We start from the raw sequence: 20,224 nt of genomic DNA, 5'->3' as shown, positions 1-20,224 counted from the left end.
ATTTAACCCCTTCATTTCTGAGAACCGCCGCTGGTTCTTAAACCTCTCCAGGAAGGGACCTGCGCTTTTCTCAATCCCCTCCCGGAGGAGCACTAACCGGACCACCTCATCTCTGAGGGCTTTAAACCTCTTGGAGGTCGCGTGTCTTTCCTTGTTAGAGGCACGGGTGTTCAGGATCTTTGCCTCCCGCAGCTGCTCCTTTAGCCCAGTCAGTGCTTTACCGGCGTCCTCGTACTCTCGCAACATGGCGACCACTGGAGAGGAGATGGAGCTCGTGGACTCGCTGGAGGTCATCTCCCCCCATGATGTTGCACGGCTCTTTTTCCTGGGGCCTGGGGTGCCCCTGTCTCTCTCTGGGCGGACGATGAGCCGTCTTGGGGTTGGAGTAGGTGGGTACGGTCTTTCTCATCCGACCAGATCGCCTCACGCCCTCCTGGGCCGGTTGCTGTTGCTCTCTGTCCCCCGCCGGCACAGATCGGGGAACAGAAGTCTGGGAAGCCATGCCTGGCTCCCAGGAAGCCTGCCTCTCCCTGGGGAGAAGAGAGGCAGACTCTAGGCCTCCTCCTGGAAGTCCTGGAGCTCACTAGACAGATGCTCTCAGCAGGGTGTGACTGATTGTGGGCACCTGTCCTACAGTCACCTCCCCCAGTAATGGCTGATAACAGGGAGTAATAGATTGTAGTCTCCTGTCCTACAGTCATCTCCCCCAGTAATGGCTGGTACCAGGGTGTAATAGATTGTAGTCTCCAGTCCTACAGTCTCCTTCCCCAGTAATGGCTGAAAACATGGAGTAATAGATTGTAGTCTCCTGTCCTACAGTCATCTCCCCCAGTAATGGCTGAAAACATGGAGTAATAGATTGTAGTCTCCTGTCCTACTGTCACCTCCCCCAGTAATGGCTGATAACATGGAGTAATAGATTGTAGTCTCCTGTCCTACAGTCTCCTCCCCCAGTAATGGCTGATAACAGGGAGTAAAAGATTGTTGTCTCCTGTCCTACAGTCGACTCCCCAGTAATGGCTGATAACAGGGAGTAATAGATTGTAGTCTGTCCTACAATTACAGTACCTCCCCCAGTAATGGCTGAAAACATGGAGTAATAGATTGTAGTCTCCTGTCCTACAGTCTCCTCCCCCAGTAATGGCTGATAACAGGGAGTAAAAGATTGTTGTCTCCTGTCCTACAGTCGCCTCCCCAGTAATGGCTGATAACAGGGAGTAATAGATTGTAGTCTGTCCTACAATTACAGTACCTGCCCCAGTAATGGCTGATAGCATGGAGTAATAGATTGTAGTCTCCTGTCCTACAGTCTTCTCCCCCAGTAATGGCTGATACCAGGGAGTAATAGATTGTAGTCTCCTGTCCTACAGTCTCCTCCCCCAGTAATGGCTGAAAACATGGAGTAATAGATTGTAGTCTCCTGTCCTACTGTCACCTCCCCCACTAATGGCTGATAACAGGGAGTAATAGATTGTAGTTTCCTGTCCTACAGTCTCCTCCCCCAGTAATGGCTGATAACAGGGAGTAATAGATTGTAGTCTCCTGTCCTACAGTCACCTCCCCCAGTAATGGCTGATACCAGGGAGTAATAGATTGTAGTCTCCTGTCCTACAGTCACCTCCCCCAGTAATGGCTGATACCAGGGAGTAATAGATTGTAGTCTCCTGTCCTACAGTCACCTCCCCCACTAATGGCTGATAACAGGGAGTAATAGCTTGTAGTCTCCTGTCCTACCGTCCCCTGCGTTGTCTGCTGAGCTCATGTAGAGGGGGCTGGCCGCGGGGTGTTGGGGCTTATGATCCGGAGCGTGGTTGGTGCTCACTGATCCTTGGTGTTCTCTCTCCTCAGCCACTACCGCCTGTGACCCCGATACACTGTTCCGCTGTCAGGATTCAGGGACCTGCATCCCTCTGTCCTATAAGTGTGACCTGGAGGACGACTGCGGAGATAACAGCGATGAGAGTCATTGTGGTGAGCGGCAGATATGGGAAGTACAGGGGGCCCCGCGGGACCAATCCTCTAATATCGAGGGATAAGGGGTCCCCAATACTCAGCGCTCACAGCATTAACCCCTTCAAGGCCTTGTAATGTGACATGCATACCTGAGGCTAAGTCAGTGTGTTATGAAAGTTCTAGATTTTTTTTCTCACTTCCCTTTTTTCATTATATTTAAGACCTCATCTGTGTCCCAGATGGGAAGCCTGTCCTGAGCTAATATGTAGAGCTGAGGGTTTGTTGCAGTTGTATCCAGTCTATCTGTGCACTCCAGACTGAATACTTTCCCTGCATTGATACATTGTAACAAATGACCAGCACAGGTGAGAGGTCTTGTGCTTTGCTCAGCTTCTGAATATTTGAAGTTTAGGTTCATGGATGCAGCAAACAGTGGCGGCTGTGCTTAGATACATTAGAAACCTCCCTGCATTGTCTTACTACCTCTCTCTTTGCAGAGGCGCATCAGTGTAAAGAGGACGAGTTTAACTGCAGCTCGGGAATGTGCATCCGGCAGTCGTGGGTCTGTGACGGGGACAATGACTGCAGGGACTGGTCTGACGAGGCCAATTGTACAGGTAGGTCCTGGGCCAGGAGCTGCCGCCGTCTGCATTGCTGTACACACCCCTGACGGGAATCTAGTCATTGCTGCATCCAGTCATCTGCACTGATTCATTCTCCAATGGACTTTTATATCTGTCGGAGCTGCATTCTTCTGACACAGAGCTCCGTATCTCCTGCATCATGTAGTACTCACCTTCTGTACACTAGGGGGAGCTAACACACAGCTTGCAGCTGGTCTCTGCAGATTCAACCCCTCCTGCAGAGGGTCTTCATGGTTATTCAGGCGGTATATGCAGGGTTTGCAGGGGGGGTTGCATGCGAAGGTATTGCTGAGGGCACAGACGGCTGTCTTGCCAGGGTCAGTGGGTGCAGTAACATTCTCGAAGTTTGTGTAAGACATGACTACCTCTGCCACCTTCTTCTCTGCAGCCGTCTCTCACACCTGCGAACCATCCAGCTTCCAGTGTCATGACAGTCACTGCATCCCCCAGAGATGGGTCTGCGATGGCGACTCCGACTGCCAGGACGGCTCCGATGAGGACCACTCCATCTGCGGTAAGGAGCCGAATGCGGGGGATGCCATGTGCGATGCTGTGTGTATGGGGATGTGATTGTGTCCATGCTGTCACCTGCAGAAAAAAAGTGCAATGGATTCCAGTGCAGAAACGGAACCTGCATCCCGTCCGGGAAACATTGCAATGGAGCGAAGGATTGTTCTGAGGGGGAAGACGAGCAGAACTGCGGTGAGTCCGGCCCCCTGTGGTCCAGCGGTCGGCTGTTGATATTATACCTGGTAATAACCGTTCCTGTGTGCCGGCTGTGCCCGCAGAGCCTCTGTGCACCCGCTACATGGACTTTGTGTGTAAGAACAGGCTGCAGTGTCTGTTCCACATCATGGTATGTGACAGCATCGTGCAGTGTCATGACGGCTCCGATGAGGACCCCGCCTACGCTGGATGTTGTGAGTATTACAGGGCTTCAGTCATGCAGATATTTTACTTTACAACTGGAAGATTGTTACAATGTATCCAGTCTAGTCAATTTTCTGTAACTGCACTGATCACCTTTCTGTCCGGATTGTTACCGTGTATCAGGGCAAGTAAAATGCTCCTGTTCTGAGCCCACAGAATTATAACAAACTTGCAGCTGTGAAGTGGATGAGGATTTACATACAGTAATATTCTGTTTTGTTGCTTTTTAACAGCTCGTGATCCAGAATTTAAGCAGAACTGCGATTCTCAGAGTTTTTCCTGCCAAAACGGAGTTTGCATCAGCCTGGTGTGGAAGTGCGACGGCATGGACGATTGCGGTGACTACTCGGACGAGGCGAATTGCGGTCAGTCCCCATCAGACGTGTGCAGGATAACACCTAGACAAAACGAGAGTGACCCCTCACAGGGCCTGGAAATCACCTTATAGGGTGCTGACAGCCCCCCCCCCACGTTTGGCAGGAGGTTCTTTAAGCCTTATGGTGATTGGGGAACCCTATATTTCATATTGCATGGGACACAATGGAAGCCGTCTCCTTTGTTCTTTGGTGGTTGCGCCTCTGATACAGTGGGAGAAAAAAGTATTTAGTCAGCCACCAATTGTGCAAGTTCTCCCATTTAAAAGATGATAGGCCTGTAACTGACATCATAGGTAGACCACAACTATGAGAGTCAAAATGAGAAAACAAATCCAGAAAATCACCTTGCCTGATTTGGCAAGATTTATTTTGCAAATTATGGTGGAAAATAAGTATTTGGTCATTAACAAAAGTTCATCTCAGTATTTTATTATATATCCTTTGTTGGCAATGATAGAGGTCAAACGTTTTCTGTAAGTCTTCACAAGGTTGGCACACACTGTTGGTGGTATGTTGGCCCATTCCTCCATGCATATCTCCTCTAGAGCAATGATCTTTGGGGCCTGTCGCTGGGCAACACGGACTTTCAAATCCCTCCAAAGGTTTTCTGTGGGATTGAGATCTGGAGACTGGCTAGGCCACTCCAGGACCTTAATATGCTTCTTACGAAGCCACTCCTTCATTCCACTGGCAGTGTGCTTTGGATCATTATCATGCTGAAAGACCCATCCACGTTTCATCTTCAATGTCAGTGCTGATGGGAGGAGGTTTGCACTAGAACTCTCACGATACGTTCCCCCATTCATTTTTCCTGTACACGGATCAGTCGTCCTGGTCCCTTTGCAGAGAAACAGCCCCAAAGCATGATGTTGCCATCGTCATGCTTCACAGTAGATATGGTGTTCTTTGGATGCAACTCGGCATTCTGTCTCCTCCTTGTTTCTACCAAACAGTTCTACTTTGGTTTCATCAGACCATATGACATTCTCCCAATACTCTTCTGGATAATCCAAATGCTCTCTAGCAAACTTCAGACGGGACCAGACGTACTGGCTTAAGCAGACACGTCTGGCACTGCAGGATCTGAGTCCCTGGCGGCGGAGTGTGTTACTGATGGTAGCCTTTGTTACGGTGGTCCCAGCTCTATGCAGGTCATTCACTAGGTCCCCCGAGTGGTTTTGGGATTTTTGCTCGCCGTTCTTGTGATCGTTTTGACCCCATGAGGTGAGATCTTGCGTGGAGCCCCAGATCAAGGGAGGTTATCAGTGGTGTTGTATGTCTTCCATTTTCTTATTATTGCTCCCAGAGTTGATTTCATCACACCAAGCTGCTTGCCTATTGCAGATTCAGTCTTCCCAGCCTGGTGCAGGGCTACAATTTTGTTTCTGTTGTCATTTGACAGCTCTTTGGTCTTCACCATAGTGGTGTTTGGAGTGCGACTGTTTGAGGTTGTGGACAGGTGTCTTTTATACTGATGATAAGTTCAAACAGGTGCCATTAATACAGATAATGAGTGGAGGACAGAGAAGCCTCTTAAAGAAGTTACAGGTCTGTGAGATCCAGAAATCTTGCATATTTTTAGGTGACCAAATACTTATTACCACCATAATTTGCAAAATAAATCTTGCCAAATCAGACAAGGTGATTTTCTGGATTTGTTTTCTCATTTTGACTATCATAGTTGTGGTCTACCTATGATGTCAATTACAGGCCTCTCTCGTCTTTTTAAGTAGGAGAACTTGCACAATTGGTGGCTGACTACATACTTTTTTCCCCACTGTACATTTCCATTCTGTGTTGGTGGAGTGCTCCTTTATTGCATGGTATATTCAGGCTCGGTCTGGCCTGGCGGGGTACGTGGTAAATGCCCGGTGGGCCCCGAGGGTCGCTGGGGGCCCTTTAAAAATGCTGCCCCTTTAAGTGCGTGGACCCTTTAAAAGCGCATCCCATGATTTGAAGGGACGCGCCCGTGCACACACCATCGCACGCGGGCCCAGCGTACCCCCGTCTGAGGCGCTGACGAGGCGTCGGGCGAACCCCTTGCTGGCTCCGACTCCACTGACGCTGATGACTCACCCAGCCCCAGGACCTTGCCGCATGACGTCGTTGTTCTTGATGGGCGGTGACACGCCCCGCACTCTGCTTTCCGGCTCTGTAGCTGGCTGCTGGCTGACTAATAGCGTAGCAGCCAGCGTGTGAGACAAGAGGACGCCGCCGAGCTCTGCTCTCCCTGCTGCTCCTACTCTGCTCTGGTCCGTCCGGTGAGTAGAGTCTAGAGTGAGTGGGTGACGGGTGGTCTGTGTCCCTGGAGAGGAGGGGGAACAAAGAGTCTCCAAGGAAGAGGCCAGAGGGGTCCGGAGGAGGCCAGAGGGGTCCGGAGGAGGAAGAGGAGGCCAGAGGGGTCCGGAGGAAAAAGAAGAGGCCAGAGGGTTCCGGAGGAGGGAAGAAGGGACCGGAAGAGGAGGGAAGAGGGGTCTGGAGAAGGCCAAAGGGGTCCGGAAGAGGAGGCCAGAGGGGTCCGGAGGAGGAAGAGGAGGCCAGAGGGGTCCGGAGGAGAAAGAAGAGGCCAGAGGGGTCCGGAGGAGGGAAGAAGGGACCGGAAGAGGAGGGAAGATGGGTCTGGAGAAGGCCAAAGGGGTCCGGAGGAGGAAGAGGAGGCCAGAGGGGTCCGGAGGAGGCCAGAGGGGTCCGGAGGAGGAAGAGGAGGCCAGAGGGGTCCGGAGGTGGAAGAGGCCAGAGGGGTCCGGAGGAGGAAGAGGAGGCCAGAGGGGTCCGGAGGAGAAAGAAGAGGCCAGAGGGGTCCGGAGGAGGGAAGAAGGGACCGGAAGAGGAGGGAAGAGGGGTCTGGAGAAGGCCAAAGGGGTCCGGAGGAAAAAGAAGAGGCCAGAGGGGTCCGGAGGAGGAAGAGGAGGCCAGAGGGGTCCGGAGGAGGAAGAGGAGGCCAGAGGGGTCGGAGGAGGAAGAGGAGGCCAGAGGGGTCGGAGGAGGAAGAGGAGGCCAGAGGGGTCGGAGGAGGAAGAGGAGGGAAGAGGGGTCCGGAGGAGGAGGAAGAGGAGGAGGCCAGAGGGGTCCGGAGGAGGGAAGATGGGTCCGGAGGAGGAAGAGGAGGGAAGAGGGGTCCGGAGGAGGAAGAGGAGGCCAGAGGGGTCATGAGGAAGAAGAGGCCAGAGGGATCCGGAGAATGAGGAGGCATGTGCTGTATATCATGTGGGGGCTGTGCTGTATACCATGGTGCTGTATACCATGTGGTACTGTGCTTTATACCATGTGGGCCTGTGCTCTATACCATGTGGGGCTGTGCTGTATACCAATGGGGGGTCTGTGCTGTATACCAATGGGGGGGTTGTGCTGTATACCATGTGATGCTGTGCGATATACCATGTGGACCTGTGCTTTATACCATGTGGGGCTGTGCTTTATACCATGTGGGGCTGTGCTTTATACCATGTGGGCCTGTGCTTTATACCATGTTGGGCTGTGCTGTATACCATGGTGCTGTGCTGTATACCTATGGGGGGGCCATGCTGTATACCAATGGGGGGCTGTACTGTATACAAATGGGGGGCTGTGCTGTATACCATGTGGGGCTGTGTTATATACTATGTGACTGTTATATACCATGGGGGGTACATTATACATTATATTCTCTGGGGGAAGCTGTGTTATATAATATGGGGGGCTACATTATATTCTATGGGGAGGTGGGCTGTATTATATTCAATTCGGGGCTACATTACAGTCATGGCCAAAAGTTTTGAGAATGACACAAATATTAATTTTTACAAAGTCTACTGCTTCATTTTTTCTAATGGCAATTTGCATATACTCCAGAATGTTATAAAGAGTGATCAGCTTAACAGCAATTACTTGCAAAGTCAATATTTGCCTAGAAAATGAACTTTATCCCCAAAACACATTTCAACATCATTGCAGCCCTGCCTTAAAAGGACCAGCTAACATCGTTTCAGTGATTGCTCCATTAACACATGTGTGGGTGTTGATGAGGACAGGGCTGGAGATCAATCTGTCATGATTAAGTAAGAATGACACCACTGGACACTTTAAAAGGAGGCTGGTGCTTGGCATCATTGTTTCTCTTCTGTTAACCATGGTTATCTCTAAAGAAACACGTGCAGTCATCATTGCACTGCACAAAAATGGCCTAACAGGGAAGAGTATTGCAGCTAGAAAGATTGCACCTCAGTCAACAATCTATCGCATCATCAAGAACTTCAAGGAGAGAGGTTCCCTTGTTGCCAAAAAGGCTCCAGGGCGCCCAAGAAAGACCAGCAAGAGCCAGGACCGTCTCTTAAAAGTGTTTCAGCTGCGGGATCGGGCTACCAGCAATGCAGAGCTTGCTCAGGAATGGCAGCAGGCAGGTGTGAGTGCATCTGCACGCACTGTGAGGCGGAGACTCTTGGAGCAAGGCCTGGTCTCAAGGAGGGCAGCAAAGAAGCCACTTCTCTCCAGGAAAAACATCATGGACAGACTGATATTCTGCAAGAGGTACAGGGAGTGGACTGCTGAGGACTGGGGTAAAGTCATTTTCTCTGATGAATCCCCTTTTCGATTGTTTGGGACATCTGGAAAACGGCTTATTCGGAGAAGACCAGGTGAGCACTACCACCAGTCTTGTCTCATGCCAACTGTCAAGCATCCTGAAACCATTCATGTGTGGGGTTGCGTCTCAGCCAAGGGAATGGGCTCTCTCTCAGTCTTGCCTAAAAACACAGCCATGAATAAAGAATGGTACCAGAATGTCCTCCAAGAGCAACTTCTCCCAACCGTCCAAGAGCAGTTTGGCGATCAACAATGCCTTTTTCAACATGATGGAGCACCTTGCCATAAAGCAAAGGTGATAACTAAATGGCTCGGGGAACAAAACATAGAGATTTTGGGACCATGGCCTGGAAACTCCGAGATTTTGGGACCATGGCCTGGAAACTCCCCAGATCTTAATCCCATTGAGAACTTGTGGTCAATCATCAAGAGACGGGTGGACAAACAAAAACCTTCAAATTCAGACAAAATAAAAGCATTGATTTTGCAAGAATGGACTGCTATCAGTCAGGATTTGATCCAGAAGTTGATTGAGAGCATGCCAGGGAGAATTGCTGAGGTCCTGAAGAAGAAGGGTCAACACTGCAAATATTGACTTGCTGCATTAACTCATTCTAACTGTCAATATAACCTTTTGCTACTCATAATATGATTGCAATTATATTTCTGTATGTGATAAAAACATCTGACAAACACACATAAAAACCAGAGGCCAGCAGATCATGTGAAAATATAATATTTGTGTCATTCTCAAAACATTTGGCCATGACTGTATATTCTTTGTGGGGGTTGTATTATCTTTATTATATTCTACGGGGGTGATCGTATCATACTCTATGAAGGGGCTACATTGTACTATATGAGGAGGCTACATTGTATTCTATGGGGGGCTGCATTATATTTAATGGGGGGCTAGATTATATTGTAGGGGGGCTTTATTATACTTTATGAGGGGGCTACATTATATTCTATTGGGGCTGCGTTATACTATGAGGAGGGATACATTGTATTCTATGGAGGGGCTACATTACACTATATAAGGGGCTGCCATATATTTTATGGAGGGGCTGCATTATACTATATGAGGGGGGTTGCATTATATTCTATGGGGGGTTACATTGTATTCTGTGGGGTGGCTACATTATGCTCTAAGGGGTGGCTGCATTATACTATAAGAGGGGGGCTGCATTATATTCTATGGGAGTTACATAATATTGTATGGCAGGGCTGCATCATGCTCTATGGGGTGGCTGCATTATACTATATGTGGGCTGCATTATAATGTATCGAGGACTATGGGGAATACATTATACTATATGAAGAACTATGGGGTGCATTATACTATGGGAAGTGAATTGTACTACATGGATGACTGGTTGTGTATTATACTATATGAAGCACTATGAGGAGTGTATTAAACTATATGAAGGACTGAGCAGTGTATTTTAATATATGGAAGAGTGTATTATATTATATGGAGGACTGTGTATTTTAATGTATGAAGGACTGAGGAGTGTATTATACTATATGGAGGACTATGGGGCAGATTATATTATATGGAGGACTATGGGGGACATTATATTATGTGGAGGACTATGAGGTGTAAACTGCAGATATATGCTGCTGATAACATGATACTGTATGGGGACAGATTGATCCATTAGTGATTGTTCTGTCCCCATCATTCTTTCTCAGATGGTGGAAAAAGGCCGGGAAACAAGTGTTGAACGACTTCAATATTGTCGATCACACTCATTTAGTGTCCTGAACTCAGCGCATGTAACTACAAACGAAATGCTTCTGTGTGATGTGCAATATGTTAGTATTTGGGGCTCCATTTTACCATTGGCCTAGGGCCCCACTTTGCCTAAAACCGGCCCTGCTCATACACATGACATGATGCAGCATCACAGATCACAATCTCTGCCAGTGCCTCCTATATATGGTACACACAAACCACACTCTTATATGGCCTGATATGTCATATGAGGCCTGTATACCGACTGTACAGACCGCACTATCATCCTCCTGTATGCCGTACATAGGCAGAGAGTGCGGTCTGTACAGTATCTAAGAGGTTGACAGTCTGTATGTCTTATAGGGTGCCTAATAGGAGGCCGACACTCTGTATGTCTTATAGGGGACCTAATAGGAGGCCGACACTCTGTATGTCTTATGGGGGCCTAATAGGAGGCCGACACTCAGTATGTCTTATAGGGGGCAGAGGCATAGCTAGGGTTTTGGTTCAGGGGGGGCGAAACTTCTGAGAGGGCCCCTAACTAGGTAACTTTGATTACAACTCGGTGACGCACCCTAAAAGTGGATGTAGGAGATGACTGTGCTGTTACTGAAAATAATCTATGTAAACACCAACATGGATATTACCGCCATATGGTCAGTGGTAAATACCAGTCCTACAAAACATATGTGATTACTGCAGAGTTATAGTTGGTGTCTTACCGCTGACGATCTTTCTGATGGAATCGTTCACTTTTCACGTCTTTTCCATCTGGCCCAGACGAAGATGGCAACTTCTCTAGCCACGACTCTGCTACAGAGAATACAACAACATACTTCACTTCTCATATTCCAGCCCCATCACCATCTATCTCCAACCTGCACAATCCCCTCATCCTGCTGATACCCCAATACTGAGCCGCTGCTGCCATATATGTCCTTATTACTGCACCTGATACCCCAATACTGAGCCGCTGCTGCCGTATGTGTCCCTATTACTGCACCTGATACCCCAATGCTGAGCCGCTGCTGCCGTATGTGTCCCTATTACTGCACCTGATACCCCAATGCTGAGCCGTTGCTGCCGTATGTGTCCCTATTACTGCACCTGATACCCCAATGCTGAGCCGCTGCTGCCGTATGTGTCCCTATTACTGCACCTGATACCCCAATACTGAGCCGCTGCTGCCATATATGTCCTTATTACTGCACCTGATACCCCAATGCTGAGCCGCTGCTGCCGTATGTGTCCCTATTACTGCACCTGATACCCCAATGCTGAGCCGCTGCTGCCGTGTGTGTCCCTATTACTGCACCTGATACCCCAATACTGAGCTGTTGCCGTATGTGTCCCTATTACTGCACCTGATACCCCAATACTGAGCCGCTGCTGCCGTATGTGTCCCTATTACTGCACCTGATACCCCAATACTGAGCCGCTGCTGCCATATATGTCCTTATTACTGCACCTGATACCCCAATGCTGAGCCGCTGCTGCCGTATGTGTCCCTATTACTGCACCTGATACCCCAATGCTGAGCCGCTGCTGCCGTGTGTGTCCCTATTACTGCACCTGATACCCCAATACTGAGCTGCTGCCGTATGTGTCCCTATTACTGCACCTGATACCCCAATACTGAGCCGCTGCTGCCGTATGTGTCCCTATTACTGCACCTGATACCCCAATGCTGAGCCGCTGCTGCCGTATGTGTCCCTATTACTGCACCTGATACCCCAATACTGAGCCACTGCTGCCGTATGTGTCCCTATTATTGCATCGGATACCCAAATGCTGAGCCGCTGCTGCCATATGTGTCCCTATTACTGCACCTGATACCCCAATGCTGAGCCACTGCTGCCGTATGTGTCCCTATTACTGCACCTGATACCCCAATACTGAGCCGCTGCTGCCGTATGTGTCCTTATTACTGCACCTGATACCCCAATACTGAGTCACTGCTGCCGTATGTGTCCCTAATACTGCACCTGATACCCCCTATACACACACGGCTCTGCTCCGTACACCTTGTACACACGCGGCTCTGCTCCGTACACCTTGTACACACGTGGGTCTGCTCCGTGCACCTTGTACATACGCAGCTCTGCTCCGTACACACTGTACACACGCGGCTCCGCTCCGTACACCTTGTGCACACCTGGATCCGCTCCGTACATCTTGTACACACCTGGATCCGCTTCGCACACCCCGTACGCACGCGGCTCCGCTCCATATACCTCGTACACATACGGCTCCACTCCGTACACCTTGCACACACTGCTCCGCTCCGTACACACACGGCTCCGCTCCGTACACCCCATACACACACGGCTCCCCTCTGTACACCTTGTACACAAACGGCTCCGCTCACCCCATACACACGTGGCTCCGCTCCTCCATACACCTCATACATGCATATCTCTGCTTCGAACACCACCTGCACACACAGCTCCACTCCGTACACCTTGTACACAAACGGCTCCGCTCATATCCACCCTGTAAACCCCTCCTGACCCCACACAGAAACTTCACCTCATCCAGCACCATGACAACTGACACAGCAGAGTCCTGCAGCCACTGAAGCCCCTGATCATGTGACCCCTGACTCTGCCCCTCCTGTGACCTCATCACAGGTCCTGTGCGCACAGAGTAGCCCAGGACGACATTGCTGGCTGTGAGGTGGGGGGGCCCACTGCTGGCACCGGGGCCCCCCACCTCCTTCCCAGGGGCCCATAGCGGACGGGCGGAAGAGTAGGGAGATCGATTCTCTCTGCTCTGATGCAGAATGTAACTGTATGGGCGAGCTGTGCACGCCGATACAGTTACAGTAGTGTAGCTCCAGTGGGCCCCCTCAGAGCGTGGGGCCACCGCCCCCTCCCCCGGTAGTTACGCTACTGATAGGGGGCCTAATAGGAGGCCGACACTCATTATGTCTCATAGGGGGCCTAATAGGAGGCCGACAGTCTGTATGTCTTATAGGAGGCCGGCACTCTGTTTGTTTTATAGGGGGCCTAATAGGCCGACAGTCTGTATGTCTTACAGGGAGCCTAATAGGAGGCCAACAGTCTGCATGTCTCATAGGAGGCCGACAGTCTGTATGTCTTATAGGGGGCCTAATCGGAGGCCGACACTCTGTCTTATAGGGGGCCTAACAGGAGGCCGACAGTCTGCATGTCATATACAAAGCCAATATGCCATACATACCGCAATGTCGGCATCCTATATACTGTACATACCACACTCTCAGCCTCTTATAAAAAGTATCTGTTATAGGAGACCGAGAGTGCGGTCTGTAGGTGATATAGGATGCCAAGAGTGCAGTCTGTACGATATATAGGAGGCTGAGAGCGTTCTCTTTTGCACACTGTACAGCTTACTAAATGGCACATGTTTTAGTGGGAGAGCCCAAAAAATGAACACGTAATAAAACTGTTTATGGTGGTAGCCATAGGGTGGGCCCCTAGAGTCAATTCCCCTGGTGGGCCCTAGGCACACCCAGTCCGACCCTGGGTATATTGACTACTCTGTTATTCACACTGTCTCTTCTGCTGCAGCGAACCCCACGGACACCCCTGCCTGCGCTCGATATTATCAGTTCCAGTGTGAGAACGGCCACTGCATACCCACCCGATGGAAATGTGATGGCGAGAACGATTGCGGGGACTGGTCAGATGAGAAGGAGTGCGGAGGTTTGTATTATGTCACATGGAAGAAAAATCGGTTTCCTTTTACGCAACGTCGATATAAAGACTTTAAGCTTTTCTACCTTTAAAATGTTTTTGCCACGGCAAACAGCAACCATTCCTCAGACGACCGCACGACCGTCCACGTGCCCGGCCAATCACTTCCGATGTGACAATGGTGTGTGCATCATGAACACGTGGGTGTGTGATGGTTACAAGGACTGTATATACGGCTCTGACGAGGACGGCTGTCCTACTACTGGTATATTATGTACGTATCCCTCTCCCTAATTTGTCTGGAGCGGGGATGCGGGTGACTGAGTCTGGAATGAGAGTACGGATGAATGTGAGCGTCCGGAGCGGGAGTGCGGGTGACTGTGAGAGTCTGGAGCAGGGGCACGGGTGACTGTGAGAGACTGGAGCGGGGGTCCGGGTGACTGTGAGAAGTCTGGAGAGGGGGCGCTGGTGACTGTGAGTCGAGCAGGGGCGCGGGTGACTGTGAGAGTCTGGAGTGGGGGAGCGGGTGACTGTGAGAGTCCGGAGCGGGGACGCGGGTGACTGTGAGAGTCTGGAGCGGGGGCGCGGGTGACTGTGAGAGTCTGGAGCGGGGGCGCGGGTGACTGTGAGAGTCTGGAGTGGGGGAGCGGGTGACTGTGAGAGTCCGGAGCGGGGACGCGGGTGACTGTGAGAGTCTGGAGTGGGGGAGCGGGTGACTGTGAGAGTCCGGAGCGGGGACGCGGGTGACTGTGAGAGTCTGGAGCGGGGGCGCGGGTGACTGTGAGAGTCTGGAGCGGGGGCGCGGGTGACTGTGAGAGTCTGGAGTGGGGGAGCGGGTGACTGTGAGAGTCCGGAGCGGGGACGCGGGTGACTGTGAGAGTCTGGAGCGGGGGCGCGGGTGACTGTGAGAGTCTGGAGCAGGGGCTCGGGTGACTGAGAGTCTGGAGCGGGGCTCGGGTGACTGTGAGAGTCTGGAGTGGGGGCGCGGGTGACTGTGAGAGTCTGGAGTGGGGGCGCGGGTGACTGTGAGAGTCTGGAGCGGGGGCGCGGGTGACTGTGAGAGTCTGGAGCGGGGGCGCGGGTGACTGTGAGAGTCTGGAGCGGGGGCGCGGGTGACTGTGAGAGTCTGGAGCGGGGGCGCGGGTGACTGTGAGAGTCTGGAGCGGGGGCGCGGGTGACTGTGAGAGTCCGGAGCGGGGGCGCGGGTGACACAGAGTCTGGAGCGGGGGCACGGGGGACTGAGAGTCAATCAGACCTTTTTTTGTGCTCTTTTTTTCGGTCTGTCTTGGCACTGGCAGCCAATGCCACCTCGCCAAGCTCCACATCACACGACCGATGCAGCAGCTATGAGTTTGAATGCCAGAAGGGGAAATACTGTGTGCCCAAGTGGAAGCGTTGTGATGGCATCACGGACTGTCAGGATGGCACAGATGAGCTTCACTGCCGTAAGTGTGGTTGTTTGTTCCTGGTAACAGAGCAATAGATGTAATTGTTATGATAGTCTCTCTATGCCTTCGATGGCTGATAACAGAGAGCTGTGGATTGCACATCCCTGGAGAGCCGGACAGGGTGGTCACGTTCTACTGCCGGTACACTGATCCATATTTGCCCCCTCTGCAGCGACTCACAGACCATCCTCCTGTGTGAACGGTTCCCTATGCGATGACGGTGAAGCCTGTCTTGCGCTGTCTGACCGCTGCGACGGCTTTCTGGACTGTTCTGACGGCAGCGATGAGAATAACTGCACCGGTAAGTGTCACCTTTGATTTTTCTAGTCTGTGCTGTCCATAGATGTAATTTGTTACAATGGAAGGAACGAGATTGCACATTGAAACAGACTGCAGCTGTCATCAGCACACAACAACCAACATTGTTTCCGTTCACTTACAGCAAGCCGGACTCTTGACACTGGTAAAAAATTGATGCATAAAGTATTTCCAATGAAATGTGAAGAAAGCCAGGAAAAAAAAAAATCACATAAATATGTTAGTGTGACTTCCGCAGCATCATGTCATGACATTTCACCTCACCTAAAACTTCCAGTAATCCAGCACATACAGGTGCCGGATTATTTGACTTTGTGAATTTGCGTCACCTGACATGTCCCGTACCTACTCTAGATGACAACGTGGTCTACAAGGTCCAGAACCTGCAGTGGTCCGCAGACTTCTCCGGCAATATCACCCTGACGTGGGCGCGACCCAAGAGGATGCCGCTGGCGTCCTGTGTCTACAACGTGTTCTACAGGTAAAGTCTGTGCCATGCCAGCCCATGGATTACACTGCTATAAGGGTAAAATTGTTTGAGAAGTAAGAGGTGATTTTTATATATTTTCAATCGTGGAATTCAGTAAAAATGTCAAAAATTCCTTCACGTACAGTTTTTTCACAAACACTGACTCCATGGACTTTTTCTTGCACTGTATTGTGGCACCTTTGCGTGACCTTTGATGGATGATTTTGGTGGTGTTAGATTGGTTAAATATTCCTTCCATACTATTCTCAAGACGATGCTCGAGTGTATTGCAGGGATGTTCCTGGGCTGATTGAAAAATGTAACATTGAGAGCAAGTGGAGACGTTTGATTGAAGGCTGCTACTGCACAATGGTTTTCGGATGCTTAGCGCCTGTGGGGCTTTCTGTGCCTTCAAGGAAAGTGATGAAAATTTTGACTTATTCTCAAGAAAGTTAACTACGAGGCTCCAGGATGGTCAATATGTGGTGATCTGAAAGTTCTCTCTTTGCTTCTTGGTCAGAAAGGAGTATACACGAAGTACCCATGCTTATTGTGTGAATGGCACAGGCGGACTGGACTCCTCACTGGAGCCAAAAAAGGTGGCCGAAGACAAATGTACAACCTGGACTCAACAACATGGCTGCGGAAGGTGTCATTGATCCCACTAAAGTCCTCGTGCCTCCATTCCACATTAACCTCGGCTGATGAAGCACTCTGTGAACACTACCCAAAGCAGGGGAGACTTTTAAGTACTTGTGTGCCAGGTTTCAGCAAAACCGACGGAAGACATTGTGGGTCTGGATATTCGGAAACTTGTGAAGGACGATGTGTTCAAAACAAAAATGAAGACTGCTGAGAAAAGGGCTTAGGATTATTTTAAAGACATTGTGAAGAAATTTGTAGGCAGCAACAAAAGTCCAAAATTAAAGTTCATGGTGGAGAAGATGCTGAGACGCTTGAGAGTCTTGGGTTGTCTGATGAGTGTGACGTTAGATTCTTTACATTTCCATTTGGACTTTTCTGAAAACCTTGGTGCTGATGGCGAAGAGCAAGGAGAAAGATTTCATCAGGAGATCAAGGAGAAGGAACCACGATACCAAGTAGATGGATCGTGAACATGGTGGTGGACTATGGCTGGATGCTTCACAGAGAAGATCCGCAGAGAAGCGGGATCAAGAGAAGCCTGGAAGAGAAGGAAAGGCGCCAGGATTAATATCCAATAAGGTTGCAGAATGAATGGCCAATACATTATTATTTATAATATTCTGTACATTTTTGGCTACAACAAAGATTTTTCTTGTTCATCTCGCTTGTACGTAATGTCACACGTTTTGTGCAAAATTTTACAAACCTGTGTTTAGACGAGGACATATGAGCCTTGTATGATCCCCTCATGGCTGACTGATGCTCTGCATCAGCCCCGCGTAGCCCTGATCCCCCTGACAAATAAGTCCCCAGCTCAGATGCATGCACAGCACTGGGCGCCTCCTAGTGGCTGTTCACCAGTACTGCATCTCCTTACCACATTGTTTCTTTCTCTTTGTGTCTCCTGTGTCTGCAGGGCTATCGGGGAAAGCACATGGAAAATTCTGGAAACTCAAAGCAGCAAGACAGTCTGCATATTAAAGATCCTTAAACCGGACACAACGTATCAGGTGAAGGTCCAGGTGCAATGTCTGCGCAAGGTGCACAACAGCAATGACATGATCACCCTTCGCACCCCTGAAGGATGTAAGTATCGCCCCAATCACATGATAGCACATAGGCTTTGTTACTAGGTGTGTGGAGCCTACACAGTCAGTCATATAAATGTTACAGTGCTACAGTTTTTGCCTGTCCACCATGATTTATACTTCAGTTCTGTTTAAATTTGCACAAGCTCTAGAGCAGTGTTTCTCAACTCCAGTCCTCAAGACCCACTAACAGGTCATGTTTTCAGGATTTCCTTAGTATTGCACAGGTGATGGCATTAATGCTTGAGCAGGTGTTGAAATGATCCCCTGTGCATTACTAAGGAAATCCTGAAAACTTGACCTGTTGGTGGGTCTTGAGGACTGGAGTTGAGAAACACTGCTCTAGAGTCATAGAAAAGTAATAAATATAAACCACCAGTGAGATAGATTATTAGAAAACATCACTGAGACTGGGGAGCTTGCAGTGCCACTTTAATCCATGTGTCCAAGAAGGTTGATGCAGTATTATAGTTTTCTCTCTCTAGTTCCTGGTCAGCCTCATTTGCGGCAGCTGGACCTGAATAAGAACCTTCCGTCCACCATCAATTGTTGCTGGTCCCCTCCTGCAAATCCTAATGGGTTAATTCGGGAGTATGTGGTGAGCATCTGTCGCTCATACAGTCATTCCTGCCACCTGCTGGTAGAGGTGCAATACTGGACTCTGTGTAGGATTAATCGTTACACTCCTTCCTCCAGGTGGAATACAGTACAAACACTTCCACAGGCTGGTCGTCATTCAGTACGCAGGACCTCTGCTATAACATCCACTATACAGAAGCCAGAACCTTGTATATGCTGCGGGTGAGTGCTTCCAGCGTTACTCCAGCCCTTCTATATTTGGGCTCTTCGATTAACGAGACTCCCATTAATTACTGTGAAGTGACCGGACAGGTCAGATGGCGTTCTGACCGGCGTCCTCTCAGGATGGGTCAGATGGTGTTGTGACCTGCGCGCTCGCGGGATGGGTCAGACGGCATTGTGACCGGCGTGCTGTCAGGATGGGTCAGATGGCGTTGTGACCGGCGTCCTCTCAGGATGGGTCAGATGGTGTTGTGACCTGCGCTCTCGCGGGATGGGTCAGACGACATTGTGACCGGCGTGCTGTCAGGATGGGTCAGACAGCGTTGTGACTGACGCGCTCTCAGGAAAAGTCAGACGGCGTTGTGATCTGTGTGCTCTCGGGATGGGACAGACGGCTTGTGACCGGTGCTCTCAGGATGGGACAGACGGCGTTGTGACCGGCACACACTCGGGATGGGACAGACGGCGTTGTGACCGCCGTGCTCTCAGGATGGGTCAGATTGCGTTGTGACCAGCGCGCTCTCAGGATAGGTCAGCTAGCGTTGTGACCGGCGCTCTCACGATGGGACAGACGGTGTTGTGAACGGCGCTCTCAGGATGAGACAGACGGCGTTGTGACCGGCACACTCTCGGGATGGGTCAGACGGTGTTGTGACCGCCACACTCTCAGGATGGGACAGACGACGTTGTGACTGGCACGCTCTCAGGATGGGTGAGACGGCGTTGTGACCGCCGCGCTCTCAGGATGGGTCAGATTGCGTTGTGACCAGCGCGCTCTCAGGATAGGTTGGACGGCGTTGTGACCAGCGCTCTCACGATGGGACAGACGGTGTTGTGAACGGCGCTCTCAGGGTGCGACAGACGGCGTTGTGACCGGCACACTCTCGGGATGGGTCAGACGGCGTTGTGACCGCCACGCTCTCAGGATGGGACAGACGACGTTGTGACTGGCACTCTCTCAGAATGGGTGAGACGGCGTTGTGACCGCCGCGCTTTCAGAATGGGACAGACAGCGTTGTGACCGGCGCACTCTAAGGATGGGCCAAACGGCGTTGTGACAGCGCTCTTAGGATGGGACAGACGTCAATAGATTAGTCTCATAGCAGTAATTTAGTAACTCTTCTGTAATTCCCGTTGTCTCAGGTGGCCGCTGTCACTAGCCGGGGGGCTGGGGATTGGAGCAGCATCAAATCTATCAGCACCGCAAAAGGTAACTGCGGAGATGTAGGGCGTCCATCCATCTTCTGGTGCATTGTACACCATAGATATACCCAGCCATAGGGGGCCGGTGTACTTACAGGTGTCTTGTTATTTGTTTTTGATAGTTGTGCCTCCTCCAAACATCAAAATTCAGACAATTAAAGAGGATTCGGTGGAGTTTACGCTGAGGGAGGACTCCGATATTCTGGTGAGTCACATCCTGGTCTCTGTGAGCCTCATATGAGACAGACAAATATGTCCGGCACGGACTCATTCACCCTCTGCCCCCTCCGTTGTGCCTGTGCCGCCCATTGCGTCGTAGCTTCCCTTCCTCTTCTGTCGTGCCTTCTCCGCCCACTGTGTAGTGCCTCCGCCA

At 50.5% G+C, this 20,224-nt stretch overlaps 1 protein-coding gene across 2 annotated transcripts in view; it reads left to right on the top strand.

Moving 5' to 3' along the window:
- SORL1 (sortilin related receptor 1) overlaps nucleotides 1-20,224 on the top strand; it is a 134,918-nt gene that overhangs the window by 97,997 nt on the left and 16,697 nt on the right. For both annotated transcript variants that reach the window (XR_012234008.1, XM_073584849.1), the window contains exons 24-39: nucleotides 1,849-1,971; nucleotides 2,451-2,570; nucleotides 2,986-3,111; nucleotides 3,192-3,299; nucleotides 3,386-3,517; nucleotides 3,761-3,892; nucleotides 13,754-13,888; nucleotides 13,995-14,153; nucleotides 15,178-15,324; nucleotides 15,500-15,628; nucleotides 16,000-16,126; nucleotides 17,676-17,845; nucleotides 18,333-18,445; nucleotides 18,544-18,648; nucleotides 19,792-19,858; nucleotides 19,974-20,056. Coding sequence is in view for 1 of the 2 variants with exons in the window: in XM_073584849.1 (XP_073440950.1) it covers nucleotides 1,849-1,971; nucleotides 2,451-2,570; nucleotides 2,986-3,111; nucleotides 3,192-3,299; nucleotides 3,386-3,517; nucleotides 3,761-3,892; nucleotides 13,754-13,888; nucleotides 13,995-14,153; nucleotides 15,178-15,324; nucleotides 15,500-15,628; nucleotides 16,000-16,126; nucleotides 17,676-17,845; nucleotides 18,333-18,445; nucleotides 18,544-18,648; nucleotides 19,792-19,858; nucleotides 19,974-20,056 (1,976 nt within the window). In the remaining variant the exon portion in view is untranslated. The remainder of the gene's footprint in view (nucleotides 1-1,848; nucleotides 1,972-2,450; nucleotides 2,571-2,985; nucleotides 3,112-3,191; nucleotides 3,300-3,385; nucleotides 3,518-3,760; nucleotides 3,893-13,753; nucleotides 13,889-13,994; nucleotides 14,154-15,177; nucleotides 15,325-15,499; nucleotides 15,629-15,999; nucleotides 16,127-17,675; nucleotides 17,846-18,332; nucleotides 18,446-18,543; nucleotides 18,649-19,791; nucleotides 19,859-19,973; nucleotides 20,057-20,224) is intronic.

The sequence above is a fragment of the Dendrobates tinctorius genome, unplaced genomic scaffold (assembly GCF_039654945.1).
Source record: "Dendrobates tinctorius isolate UK_male_01 unplaced genomic scaffold, ASM3965494v1 ptg000086l, whole genome shotgun sequence".
NCBI lineage: Eukaryota > Metazoa > Chordata > Amphibia > Anura > Dendrobatidae > Dendrobates > Dendrobates tinctorius.
This window is presented reverse-complemented; position numbering and strand designations above follow the sequence as displayed.